Raw genomic sequence first — 12,967 nt, 5'->3', positions numbered from 1 at the left:
CAATGCATTCTTTACTTCAGTGTCTGTGATGTCAGATAAGCATGAATACTGCTGTGTCGTTATTTTTCAGTTTGTGTGCAGAGGTTAGATAGCTAAGACAATGCCTGAGCTCTCCCCTTTCCGTTAAAAGAGGAAGTGCTATGTAATCCATTTTGAACTATAAATAAAGCAAGCAGCCTGTACTCGTTGTGTCTGTCTTCTCAGAGGCATTCACCCGTGTACACGTTCTTAAACTCTGAGTCGGTCTGCAGTGTCTTATTTCTCTTACTTGTGAACAGATGTCTAAACCCCTGACAGCGATCATCGAGCAAAGAACGAGCGGGAGAAGCGTTTCGACGGTCACCATTCGGCTAAAAGCAGTTTCACTTTCACTTTTTATGAAACGGTGCCATTTTTCCATCCGGACCAGGACTACGGTAGCGCAGCAACTTCCAGCGGATTATAAGGAAAAGCTGGCCATCTTCCGCTCCTACTGCAGCAAACACATCGGCGACAAACACATCCAGCGATGGATGACCGATGGAGACCACAGTTTCACCAAGAGTGGAAGGCAGCGCCGGGAGAGTTACGCCACAATTTGCCAATGGATTGTAGATGCTTGGGCTAACATGTCTGCTGGCACTGTTGTTCGAGCTTTCGCAAAAGCCGGCATCATTTCTGAGGAGCCGCACGGCACGGAAAGTGACTCTGACAGTGAAGAAGTGAACCTGGCATGTTTGATGGAGATTTAGCTGTTCAATTCAGACACAGAGGATGAGGACTTCGATGGGTTTGATGATAAAAATGTGAGTACCAAACTTTGTTTTGCTCCTGCTTTAGTTTTAAATACGCACACTTGTATGCTTGTGTGTTGTTGATGATGACGATTACCGGCAATAGAAATGTGAGTAAGGTACCGAACTCAGGTTTGCTCCCGCTTTATTTTTAAATACTCATACGGTACTTGTATGCGCCCTATGGTCCAGTGCGCCTTATGTGTGTGTTAAATACAGTAAGGGCACACATAACTGAGACTGCGCCTTTTAGCACAGTGCGTCTTATGGTCGTGAAAATACGGTATATTAATAACTAACCTCGTGTTGTGGACAAATGATCTCAGTTGTTCTCGTATGGGCTCAAAATGTGGTCATAAATATTTTGTACTTGTAAAAAAGATTTGTATGTGTATAAAAGATTTGTGTGTGGACTTAGAAAAAAACCCCTGCAAGTTACAAGTACGGATTTTGACCCTATTTTTCTTCCTTTCATCTGATTGGTCAATGTCATGTCAATCAACAATGTAACAATCCAATTAGAGAACAGATGGGTTTGGCTGTCGAGGGGCGCTTTTTTTTAACTGCAGGTCTTTGCCTGCATACATGCACATATGTCCCTCTGTGGGGGGTCACTCCCACTAGGTTTATATCTGGGACTCTCCACCATTTGACCTTAGAACTGAAGAAGCTTCTCGGATGAGAGGTGAAACGTCTTCAAGTAACTTAAAGAAGTCCAGACGCTTTTCTTTGCAAGCTCCTTTGACATTTGACCACGAGCAATCTTTTCTGGTTTCTTTGTAGCCAGAAACCAGCTCTCTCCTCGGCTTCCTCCACTACACGCTTGCCCCACGCCAGTCTCCTCCGTCACTATAAAGGGGAGAGTCATGAGCTCCATCACCCTCACCTGTGCCGTCCAACGTCCCGCCACCAGCCTCCACTGCAGCAGGCCAGAGACCACACCCCTGCCACAATAAGTAAAAGTATATCCTTGCTGTACCCTTAATGCTAAATGTGCTAAATTAACCGCTGCCTTTGCCCCTTTGGGATTATTCTTATGTCACTGGGATGTTGACCTTTGACCTTCACATTAGAGAGATGGGCAGACATAATTAGTGTATGAATTTTAAAGTAACAGGTAATAAAGAGAGTGTAGCAAATGTAGTCAGGTTTATTACTCTGTATCACACATGAGTGCCCGAGGGAGGCGGGGCTGACTGGGGAGACACAGGAAACAGAGAGACAGGGCTGACTCGACATGAAACGATGAAACGTGGGACACGGGAACAGAAACTAAACACAGGCTGAAATGAACACTGAGGGAGGGAGAACTAAGATTACTGAGAGCCTGATAAATAAGAAGAACAAAAACCAAGAAAAACAAGAGTCAAAGAAAACCAAAAACACAAAGCATTGGGCCAGGACCCACTGCTGTGACATTTATATGTGATAAAAACATTAAAAACTGCTCAGATGTTGAAATCTTTCTACGTATACTTTAGGTTCAGCTCTCCAGCCTGGCATTTGGTTAAGCATGATTCAAACATTTGATTTTGTTTAACTGGTTTTAATTATAGTTACTTTTTGTGAACATTTGTTGCAGCATTTAAAAATACATCATTTATTTTCAAACTTTTATTTGATTTAGAGCATCATGTTTGACCAACGTAAATGTTTTAATTTCATATAAAATAACTGAAACAGTGAACTAAATATCTGAAATCTTTCCTTCCTTAAAAGTTATAATCCTACTTAAGTTATAGTGCAAACGCTTAAGCAACAAATATACTTGATGCTAATTAATTAATATTTCCCTTTGATGTTGCAACTATGCGGTCACTTCTGTCTTTAAACAAAATAATATTTTCCAGTTACAGAAATCATAAAGTCCAAACTAAAGTGCTACTGTTGCTATATGCATTTTATATAAATCATGGATGATGGTCCTGACATGAAGGAAGAGAAAGTTACAGGTTGCATCCTTTGACTTTGTCTCCGTGCCTTTGGGCGATTTTCAGAAGGACAGATGTTTCTGTTCAATTCTTAAATCAATTTTTTCAAACACAAACACTATTTTAAAGCTTCTAGAGAGTAAAATATAATGATAATTATAATAACAATAATAAAAACAAAAGCTCTCAGATCCATCAAACCAAGCAGCAGAAAGAACAATAACTGAAGAGAAAACTTTAACCTTGTAGACTTCATTATGTTCCAGCTGCTCTACATACGCTGTGACCTCGAACTTAAGCAGGTCGTAAAGTATGTGCAGCTCAATAACTTCATAATCAGACCCTGTGGTATTTAGGCAGCAGAACAACTAAGAATAACAACTACAAATAATGTTTTTAGGTTTCTGTTGTACTGCAAGGTTCTGTACAGGAGAACCAAACCAAGAGCAAATATTACGTCTCATTTACACCTGAGCACGAAGAGCCATCAACATTTAGCAAATTGAATCATCTTTGTTTAGATGCAAGAAGAATCATATAGAAATGAAAGAGTAGAAATAGAAATCCAGAGCAAAGATATCCTCTAATTCAGCGTAGCACATGTGCAGCTGCTGCGATTCACGTAAGCATTCGGCTCGTCGCTGTTGCAGATTTTTCTCTCGCTGTTCTGGCTCACAGCGCTGCAAACACAAAAATAAATATCCCCAAAGCTGTGAAAGGGAGCTAATTAGTAAGAGTATTGTTACTCTCCGCAGGAGTAGTCCAGCAGTAGAAATCAGTACAATAACAAGGTGTGTAACATCTAGCAGGGTGACAGAAAAACCCAGGGTAACTTCTAAGGACTTCAACGTCTCTCTCACATTGTGTTTTTAAACATGCTTCCATTTGTCACTTCAGTCTTTACTCTGAAATACAGGAAGAGAAATCATGGCTGAAACAATTTCTCATGAAACCAGGGGTGTGGTCCAACAGTCAGTTTGGTGAGGAAGGTTCCTAACTGAGAGAAGTGACCCAGAAGTATCTGTGTAGCAGCCACAATGAATCCAGATCATGAGCTTTATTAACTGATCAAAGTCTCTTCTTTCATCTTCTGTATCATTCAGTTTGCATTGGTAATGCCCATTATTGTAATGCTTTTTTAAGACCAGCAAAACTTTATTTCACTTTGGGTTAGCTGGGATAAGTGATGGATGGAGGGAATTTTACTTCAGCCACAGAAATCCTAAACAGGAAGGAGGAGCAGAGTTACAGTGGATCACTATCCAGCAGGGAAACAAGGTTTATTTCAATTTCTTGGCCATGAGTGAGATTTACTGAGTGGGCAAATTAGGGAGACGACACCATCAGATCCCGAGCCCTCCATGTGTTAATCAAGAGACGGCTGCTGTGCTACATCCATAAATAATGAATAAATTAGGAGCTAAAGCTGAAAGGACAGTTTATTTGTACCATCTTCATGTGAACACATTCAAGAACATAACAGATGAAGAAACATTAAAAACTTCCACACTACATAAAGCAAGAAAAATAGTTTTTCTTTCAGGTGGTTTCAGAAAAACAGAAACATCAAACATCTCCAAGACTCTCTTTGAAAGAACTAAAAACCTTTGTTCTCATGGTCCAATCATGAGTGAACTCCCCGATGAAGCCTTGTGTGCTAAAACATGTCAGAGTTTTAAAGGTTAAACATGAGTTTCCAAAACGTTTTGCTGGAGAACAATGAACTATTTGACTGAGTTTCAATCATTTACAGATGAGCAAAACCAGGACAGAGAAAAAAGGACAAAACTGACTCAGTAAAACAACAGAAAAGAAGATCCCATGTAGATCTGTATTATGTAGAAGTTCAGCCCAGCAACCAGTTCAGTTCAACACAAGTTTAAATGATTCTATCTGAACTCTGTGGAGCCTGATCTCAAGCTTTTTGAGTCTGACACAGAAACCAGAGGATCTTTCTGTGTCTTCAGATTCACTGTGATCCAGTGATGGGAGTGATTTCAGCCCTGAGTGATCGCGCTGATGTTTGCACAGAGCAGACAATGAGGTGAATGTTTGGGCACATTGGTAACAGTGAAACAGTTTATTAGTAACGTGGGATCGTTTGTGTGCAGAGTATGAACTGAGATTCCTGAAGCTCTTGTCACACTGGTCACAGCTGTAGTTTCCTTCCATGTGTGTACGTTCATGAATGTTACGATTACCTGACTGTGAGAAGCTTCTCTCACAGTGTCTGCACTTGTGTGGTTTCTCTCCTGTGTGGACTCGTTTGTGTAATTTAAGGTCCCTTGCAGTGGTGAAGGATGACCCACACTGATCACAGAGGTGCTTTTTAACCCCACTGTGAATCAGTTCATGTTGTTTTAACTCACTTGGTGTGGTGAAGCTTCTCCCACATTCTTTGCAGTATTTCAGTTTGTCTCCAGTGTGTCTACGTTGATGTACTTTTAGGGTAATTTGCTGACTGAAAGTTTTTCCACAGAGGTCACAATGAAAGTCTTTCCCACCACCACAGTGATGACAGGGTTGAGAACTGGATCCATCTGTGTCGCTCTGCTTCTAAACAAAGACACAAAGACAGTGTAAGTCAGTCCTTCAACATTTGTATCCTGAACGTCGCCTGAAATAAAGAGCATCTCTGCAGACGTCCAACTACATTTGACTGTTTCAGTTAACACACTCAGTTTACTGGGCTGCAATAACTACAATACTACCACCATAATACTACAGTAATACTAAAATCATAACTGAAAGGAAAATCTGAATAATCACTCAGAGCTGCTTTTCCATGCAGTAGAATTGCTAACATGCTAACACAGTTTAATGAGCAGAGTTGTTCCAAACAGTCAGGCTAAAATGACAAGATAACAATATAAATACATACCTCACAGTAGCTGCACTTGTAGAGTCTCTTTCTGGTGTGGATCTGTTGGTGTCGTCTCAGGTGACGTGGAGATTTAAAAGTCTTCTCACACAGGTCACATTGATAAGGTCTCTCCTCAGTGTGGGTAAACATGTGTTGTTGTAAGTCTGTGTGAGTTATAAACTCTTTGCCACACTGTTCACAGCAGTACACATCATGTCTGGTGTGAATGCGTAGGTGTGTATTTCGGTTCCCTCTCTGGCTGAAAGTTTTTCCACAGATGTCACAGCTGTATGCCTTAATTCCAGAGTGGGTAACTAGATGCCTCTGTAAGTTGCTACTGTGAGTAAAAGCTCTGCCACACTGATCACAGCTGTACGCTTTAACTCCACTGTGGATGAGTTGGTGTGTTTTTAGGTAACCCTTCCAGGAAAAAGACTTTCCACACAAGTCACAGCTGAACGGTCTCTCTCCAGTGTGGATGACCTGATGCTGTTTTAGTTTAGCCCTCACAGTAAAACCCTTCCCACACTCGTCACAGGTGTGTTTTTTCTCTCCCTTTCTTCTGTGAGGTTTGTCGGCCTCCTGAGAGCGCTGACTTCTGGCTCCATGTTGGTCCTGCAGTGACACAGATACAAACAGAGGCAGTGAGTGAAATGCAGTCGTGGAACAAACTCAACCTTCAAACTCCATTAACACTAGTTTTAAACCTGAAGGTGGAGCGTGGCACCAAACACCTTAAAGGTCTCTTATCCCCACCTGCTGGTAGTTCTAACACATTACATCCAACCTGCTGTTAAAGATAATTCATGACTGTTCAAACACTAAAATCATGCACACACACACACACACACACACACACACACACACACACACACACACACACACACATTATTTTATAATTTAGATTATTTTGTTGTTTCCTATTACATATTTCTATAATTTGTATAGATTTATACATAATTATTCAGTGATAATAAATCCTATGTTTGTTTATTCTAAAGGAACCCCGTTAGCTTCCACAACAGATGTTGCTCGTCTTCCGTCAAATACTCACATAAAATATTACACAATAAAGTGGATTCAAGATATCCACATAATTTCACTCTTACATCCACAGTGAGGTTTCACAATTGTTCAAATATAAGCAATCAATAATAATAATAATAATATCAATAACATTGAGGCACATTACACAAATTTCAAAAACAAATCATGTCTTACAATATTTACAACAACTAAAAGCTCTGTAAATCGGCTTTTAAGTGTTCATTGAAGTTTTGAATAATTCTCTAATTTTTTAAGGCAACTTATTCCACTTAAAAGTTGCTCTAAATGTAACAGTTTTACAAAACGTTACTTTTAACTCGAGCATTTACTAAATTGCAGCTTGTTGAAAACTGTGTAATATGATGATGTATTTCATCTGGATATGCAGCTGAGCAGAATAAATGTGGTGTGTTTAACAGAATTGCTTTCTTTAGAACTACAAGTAAGCCATAGAATATTTTAGCCTGTACAGGAAGCCAAGAAAGGTTATTATGCATTTTATCAATATTAGTATAGTATGAACATCTTCACACTAATCTGGACGCCTTATTCTGGACTAACTGAAGTCTGTTAAGATCTGTCTTATTAGCTGCTGACCAAATGATTGAACAATACTCCAGATGAGACATTACTAGTGCATTAATGACATCTTTCATAATGAAGAAGTGATACACAAAGAGCATTTCATAGCCATAGCTATGCCTTGTCGGCAGAGTTATGTGACATTAGTGATGTTTGTACTTTCAGCGTTAACTTGGTTTTAAAGCCTTTAAAATATACGCCGTTCAATAGTCGACCTTAATCTGACAGAGAATGTGATGATTTTGTGGATAATTAAAGTCAGTCATATATCCACAAACACAACAAGCTGAAAGTCAGTGATGCTGCTCGGTTTGCAGTCCTGAACATCACGGCACAAGCAGGATTCACTGCACTGTTAATGTTAGCTGTGTTATATTGCTGCCTCTGTTCGGTGGTGTCGAGCCAAACGCACTTTAACGTGTGTTTGAACGAGCTGACGGTTCACTCGTTAAGCTGAAAGAAAGATGCTTTAATCACAGCAGTCACACATGTGTCCACTGCACCATCTGGAACTCTTCTTGTTTACACTCGTAATAACACAAACACTAAATCCTGCTTCTCTGCTGCTGTTGTGTAGCAGTGTGTACACCTGAGACTGTCACCTGTCTGTCTGTCCTGCACTCTCTCTCTGTTTCTTTCTCTCTGATTGTGGAATAAAAGTATGAACATGTGTTTATAAGTTACACTTGTGTTTGAATCCTGCAGCTTATCACACATTTGATTTCCATGTGTGACGACTGCAAGTGTCCAGAGTGAGGACAGACTGAGGGAGCCACTGCTGCACATCATCTGTGAGGCTTTGCAGCCCTGATGATCCACCAGGACAAACTCAGCAGTGTGTGAGGAAGAGGAGGAGGAAGAGCCAGCAGCAGCTGACAGATGGAGAGAATAGACAGACTGTTCCCTGTTTGTGAAGGACTGCTAGGAAAGTTTAACATAACTGTCTGTGCTGAATCAGTCTTATTAGGTAATGTTCAAATAATGTGATCATCCCAGTGTTTTCAGTGTGGGAGAAAGTACTCAGGGCCTTCAAGTTACACACTATGAAAGGCAGCAACAAGTTTAATGTTCAGAAACCTAAAGTATGTATCAGCAGCAGGGTGGAGCTAAAAATAAATGTTGGTTTCAGTTCTATGAAGCTTTGAGTATTTTGGATCAGTAGCTGCTGTGTTTGTTGCATCATATTGCTGTAACTGTTTATATGCTTTATATATTCTGAGCTAAGTTGATCTATAGTGTTACATGATACACTCTCAGAAATAATATAAATATATATATATAAATAACTGTTAGTATCATGGTTGCTAGGCAACCTGGGCAGCGCGACGGAGGTTAGACGTCCCATTTCACGAACCTACGAGCCTCGCACTTCGGCCTTAGCGGTCTTTGAGTCTGCGGCCCTTGAGGACTTTAAAGCTGCAGAACCTGAATCGGGATACAGCCATGATGATCTCCAGCCTCGTGCTCGCCAACATTCTGACCTGAGTTAAGAAGACGATCACTGAAATGGTCTCAGCAGGTCCTTTGATGACAGCAATGAAATGCAGTGGTAAGGCTGCCACGATTAGTCGACTAGTCACGATTACGTCGACTATCAAAATCGTCGACGACTGATTTAATAGTCGACGCGTCGTTTGAAGCTTTGTAAGATCCCAAAAGCAGGAATAAGTAGCAGGATTTAAGAGTGTAATAACGGATTGAAACAGAAGATGGCAGCACTGCATGTACAAGGATGCCAGCTGCCGTTAAACCCCGAAGAAGAAGAAGCTCTGTCCCAGAATTCATAGCGCGGCCCAGCGCAGTTTCCAACAATAGCGGCAGCTAGTTAGTTTTAATATTACTCTTATTATTCTTTCTGGGTCACAAAATAAACGTTTAACATATTTTCAGGCGAGAATGTAGCTGTGTAAACCTCAAATATCGGCTCAGTTTATCAGGACATCACATATTTTCAAAAGCGCTCCGACGTTTTCGGAGAAGTCTGTTACCCACTAGCTCGATAGCTAGCAGGGGGCCATGAGAGCACCGGACTCCCGGCAGATCGTTTTCAAACCCACCGCCCTACTCAGGTTAAACATGATATATAAGTCACTTAGATAAACTTAAAAATGTTATTGTTTGGCTTTTTTCAGTATTTTATTTGTTCCTGAGTAATTCGGCTGAGTTTATTAAACTTCACCAAAACAATCTGCACATTTAATTAAAATTTAATAAACTACCATCTTGTCTTTATTTTTAGTTAGCACATACCTTAAACACTTAAAGCTGTAAGCTAATGATAGTTATATAAGAGCAGATGCTGCTGGTGCAATAAGCTGTACGTTTTACGTCCAATGGATGATGATCTGATTAGTCGACTAATCGCAAAAATAATCGGTGACTAGTCGACTATCAAAATAATCGTTTGTGGCAGCCCTATGCAGTGGTAAGGCGTTTTGGGGATTAAGTTCGTTTTCATGGCAAAGAAGGACGATGCAGTTCATCTGATTACTCCTCATAACATTCTGGAGTGCAGGCAAAATGCTATTATAAAAACTTAAGCAGCAACTTCTCCAGGTTCCAATATTTATGCAATTCTCAAACCTTTTGGCCACGACTGTATAACCTCTTCTGAAGTTTAGTGGATATTATACATGGTTATGCTCAGGATGTGTCGGCCAGTTTCCACTGGAAACGCCTTTTGGTTAAACTGTCAGCGAGGAATTTGCATTTGCACTGTTACATTTTTATATAACTTTAATGCACATAAACAACAGCTGCTTGTTTCAGTGAAAATACATTGATGGGTTTTTAATAAAGTTGTGCAGCTGTAAAGTATTTTGTCTGGTGTCAATTATATCGTCAGCTACATCGTTATGGCAAATGTTCAAATGTATATGGTGATAAATATCTTTGGTCATATGGTCCTGCTCTGTCTGTCACCTTCTGTGTTGAGCTCATTGTTTCCTCTGTAGTGGCTGAGCTGAGTCCAAGTAGCTGAAAATGTTCCTCTGCTGCTCTGTCAGACTCTCCTCCTCCTGCTGATCAGCTGGGACACAAAACAGATCTTTGTTAGGCTCCACACTGCACTGAAGAGTCAAAGTGTCTCATATGTTCATCTGACAAGTAAAAGAACACATTTTTGTTTCCCGAGGTGGGCAACTTGTTGGAAACAAACACAAAAGGTTTGAGCACTGATACCTGCCATTGCTGGCATTGAAAGATGCAACGCCAGCAATGTGGATTGTCAAGACTCAAACCAATCATCAAGCAAAGACAACAGGGATCATTTGTTTCTGTTTATTTAGCATTCACAGCATTTGTAGTTGCCTTCTGTGCAGGGGAAGTCCACGCACACTGTGTGGTACCGCCATCCGCAGAAGGTGCATTCAACCTCTGTAAGAGAAACGAGATTGTCTGAGACTGAAATGATATTCACTAAAGAAGTGGTGATTTGTAAAACTTCAAGTGTATGATAAGGTGAAAACAAATACACAACTGTATGTCATGTAGTTGAAGGTTTTTTTTTCTTTTGGAAGACCGGAAAACACTGAAAGTTACAAATTAGTCCTTTATTTATCCAGGTAAAAAAAAATCTCATTGAGATTAAAAATCTCATTTCCAAGAGAGACCTGGCGTCATGGCAACACAAGTCACATACCACACAGGTATATAACATTTAAAACAAACACAATATCCCAACATGTGTAACAAATGTATTGTGCTTGAAACAAATTCAGAATAGGTGATAAAGCAGCTGCACATGTGTGTCACGAGTAAATCTGGCTGTATAACAAACAGAAACAAGTGATCCTGCTGTCTTTGCTCAATGGTTGGTTTGAGTCTTTACAATCCACATTGCTGCCATCTTTCAATATGTTGAATGCACCAGTGTAAGTGCAGCCACTCAGACTCAATGTGTTCATAGAAACAGGTGCAGATGTGTCACGAGTTCATCCAGCAGTAGCTATGGCACTTGGCCACAGGGGGCAGCAGTGGACTGACCTGCATTCGAGACTGCTCCAGCTGCTCTGTGACAGTCAGTAGATCTGCTACAAATTGCAGATCATATGCAAGTTTTGGAAATGACATTATAAATATTCCTAACTTAGCCACCGCAGCATTGTTGATGTATTACCTATATACTACAAATTATTCCACCTGCTGAAAAGTGGATCTAATGTGGGCGGACTCACACTTAGCAAATAAACCTGTGATGTGAGAATGTAATCAAACTGTTGATCAGAGGCAAAGTAATTTAAAGTTTATGATGCTATCGTCTAATGTTAGCTGACATGATGTTAGCTTGTAAACTTATGTTGTTGTCTGGGTCTCATGTCTGATCTGATGATAATAACTGTGACAACACAGAGATTAAATAAAGGACGTTGGTGGGACTTCTTATGTTAGAACTATAACTTCAGTTAAGGAGTGAGACGTAAGGTGACAAGGAGAATGAAGAGAATGAGAAAGAAGTAACTGGGAAGAGAAAATGAAAACAAAAATTTGAAATGATCAAATTTGTGTTAACAGATGATGGTGATTTTAAAAATTCAAGTAATTTAAAGGTTTTATCCTATTTGTTGTTGTTTTTTTCATATTCTTCTATTTGCAAGAGGTTATTAATAAAACAGGTTCTCTTTCTGGTTTCTCTTTTTGGACGCACTCTCTACAGCTTATCACATCCAAAATGGGGGATGTCAAGTACAAAACCTCGACAGAAACAATCAGCAAGAATTTTAGCATCAGTCCAAAATAAAACTGTCCAACTACAGAGTTTTAAAATCCAACTAAACTATGAACAGAGATCTTTTACAAATAGGCTATTGATGAGATGACAGTGGTAACAAAAACGTACACATCCGCGCACACAGACAAAATGGCGGGAGAGCGTTTAACGGTCGACCTCATGAGTCCGTTACCGTGAACTATGGAGCGGCAGATTTGTGCTGGAACTGAGCTGCACACAGCTGATGTTAGCCAGGAAACATTACACACTGCTAACGTTACCTTCACACGGAGCTCCACACGGAGACGATCAGCGTCAGGCACAAACACCAAGTTCAGAAAAGAGGAACTTTGAGCAGGAAGGAAAGAGTCAGAGCGGCGTTTGAGGACACGTTTACAACCACGAACATCAGAATCTGTCTGTGCTGCATTCAAGTGCAAGTTGGAAACTCACTAATCTCTGTCATGTTGTCCAAAGATGATTTATTTCTGCTGGTTTTCCTGTTTGAAACACAAACATGTGTCAGCACTTTGTTGTTCTTCACCCTGCAGCATTTGAATATTTCAGGAGTAAACTGATCATAAATTCATGAAGTCATGACTGAAAGTGCAGACTGAGAGTGGATCACATGATGTTTGAGGTGTGTCATGTGACATGTTCAGTATTGTCACACATGTCTAGATTGTCCCTGATATCATAACTGCTCAAACACTGATGATTATATTTGAAGAATTATTCCTGATGGCAGCAAAGTTTGAATGGAGCTCTCTGTCTGTGCTGATTTGTCGCCCTCTGGAGGTCAAAGCACAAACTGCATGATGTCACTGTAACCACCACAGTGACAGGAAGTGTTTTTAAATGATGAAACATGTCAGTGATGCTGATAGTGTGTTCATCACAGACGTTCAGGCTTCATGTTGACATGAATCAAAGTTAATGTCATTATGGACCAAGGACAGTACTCTGGGTCTCCTGCAGAACAACTCGAGCTGTGATACCTGAATGAAGAGCCTCTGCTGCTTTAAAGAAGGAGGCTCGAGGCAGAGGTGAGGTTTTATTCAGC

At 40.3% G+C, this 12,967-nt stretch overlaps 1 protein-coding gene across 2 annotated transcripts; it reads right to left on the bottom strand.

Moving 5' to 3' along the window:
• Positions 1–4,125: 4,125 nt before the first annotated feature.
• Positions 4,126–12,443, bottom strand: LOC143420808 (uncharacterized). 2 transcript variants are annotated; one of them, XM_076889112.1, is made up of 5 exons: positions 12,186–12,443; positions 10,506–10,571; positions 10,119–10,224; positions 5,586–6,182; positions 4,126–5,260 (listed from the first exon to the last, which is right to left on the bottom strand). In XM_076889112.1, exons 3-5 carry the CDS (start codon positions 10,134–10,136, stop codon positions 4,568–4,570), a joined length of 1,308 nt encoding a protein of 435 aa, XP_076745227.1. In that variant the 5' UTR covers positions 10,137–10,224; positions 10,506–10,571; positions 12,186–12,443; the 3' UTR covers positions 4,126–4,567. The 2 variants fall into 2 exon arrangements, with proteins under 2 accessions (XP_076745227.1, XP_076745225.1); XM_076889110.1 differs by lacking the exon at positions 12,186–12,443 and having other exon boundaries at positions 10,506–10,993.
• Positions 12,444–12,967: the final 524 nt, after the last annotated feature.

The sequence above is a fragment of the Maylandia zebra genome, linkage group LG2 (genome assembly GCF_041146795.1).
Source record: "Maylandia zebra isolate NMK-2024a linkage group LG2, Mzebra_GT3a, whole genome shotgun sequence".
Classification (NCBI taxonomy): Eukaryota; Metazoa; Chordata; class Actinopteri; order Cichliformes; family Cichlidae; genus Maylandia; species Maylandia zebra.
The sequence above is the reverse complement of the archived record's forward strand: the minus strand, read 5'-3'. Positions and strand labels throughout refer to the sequence as shown.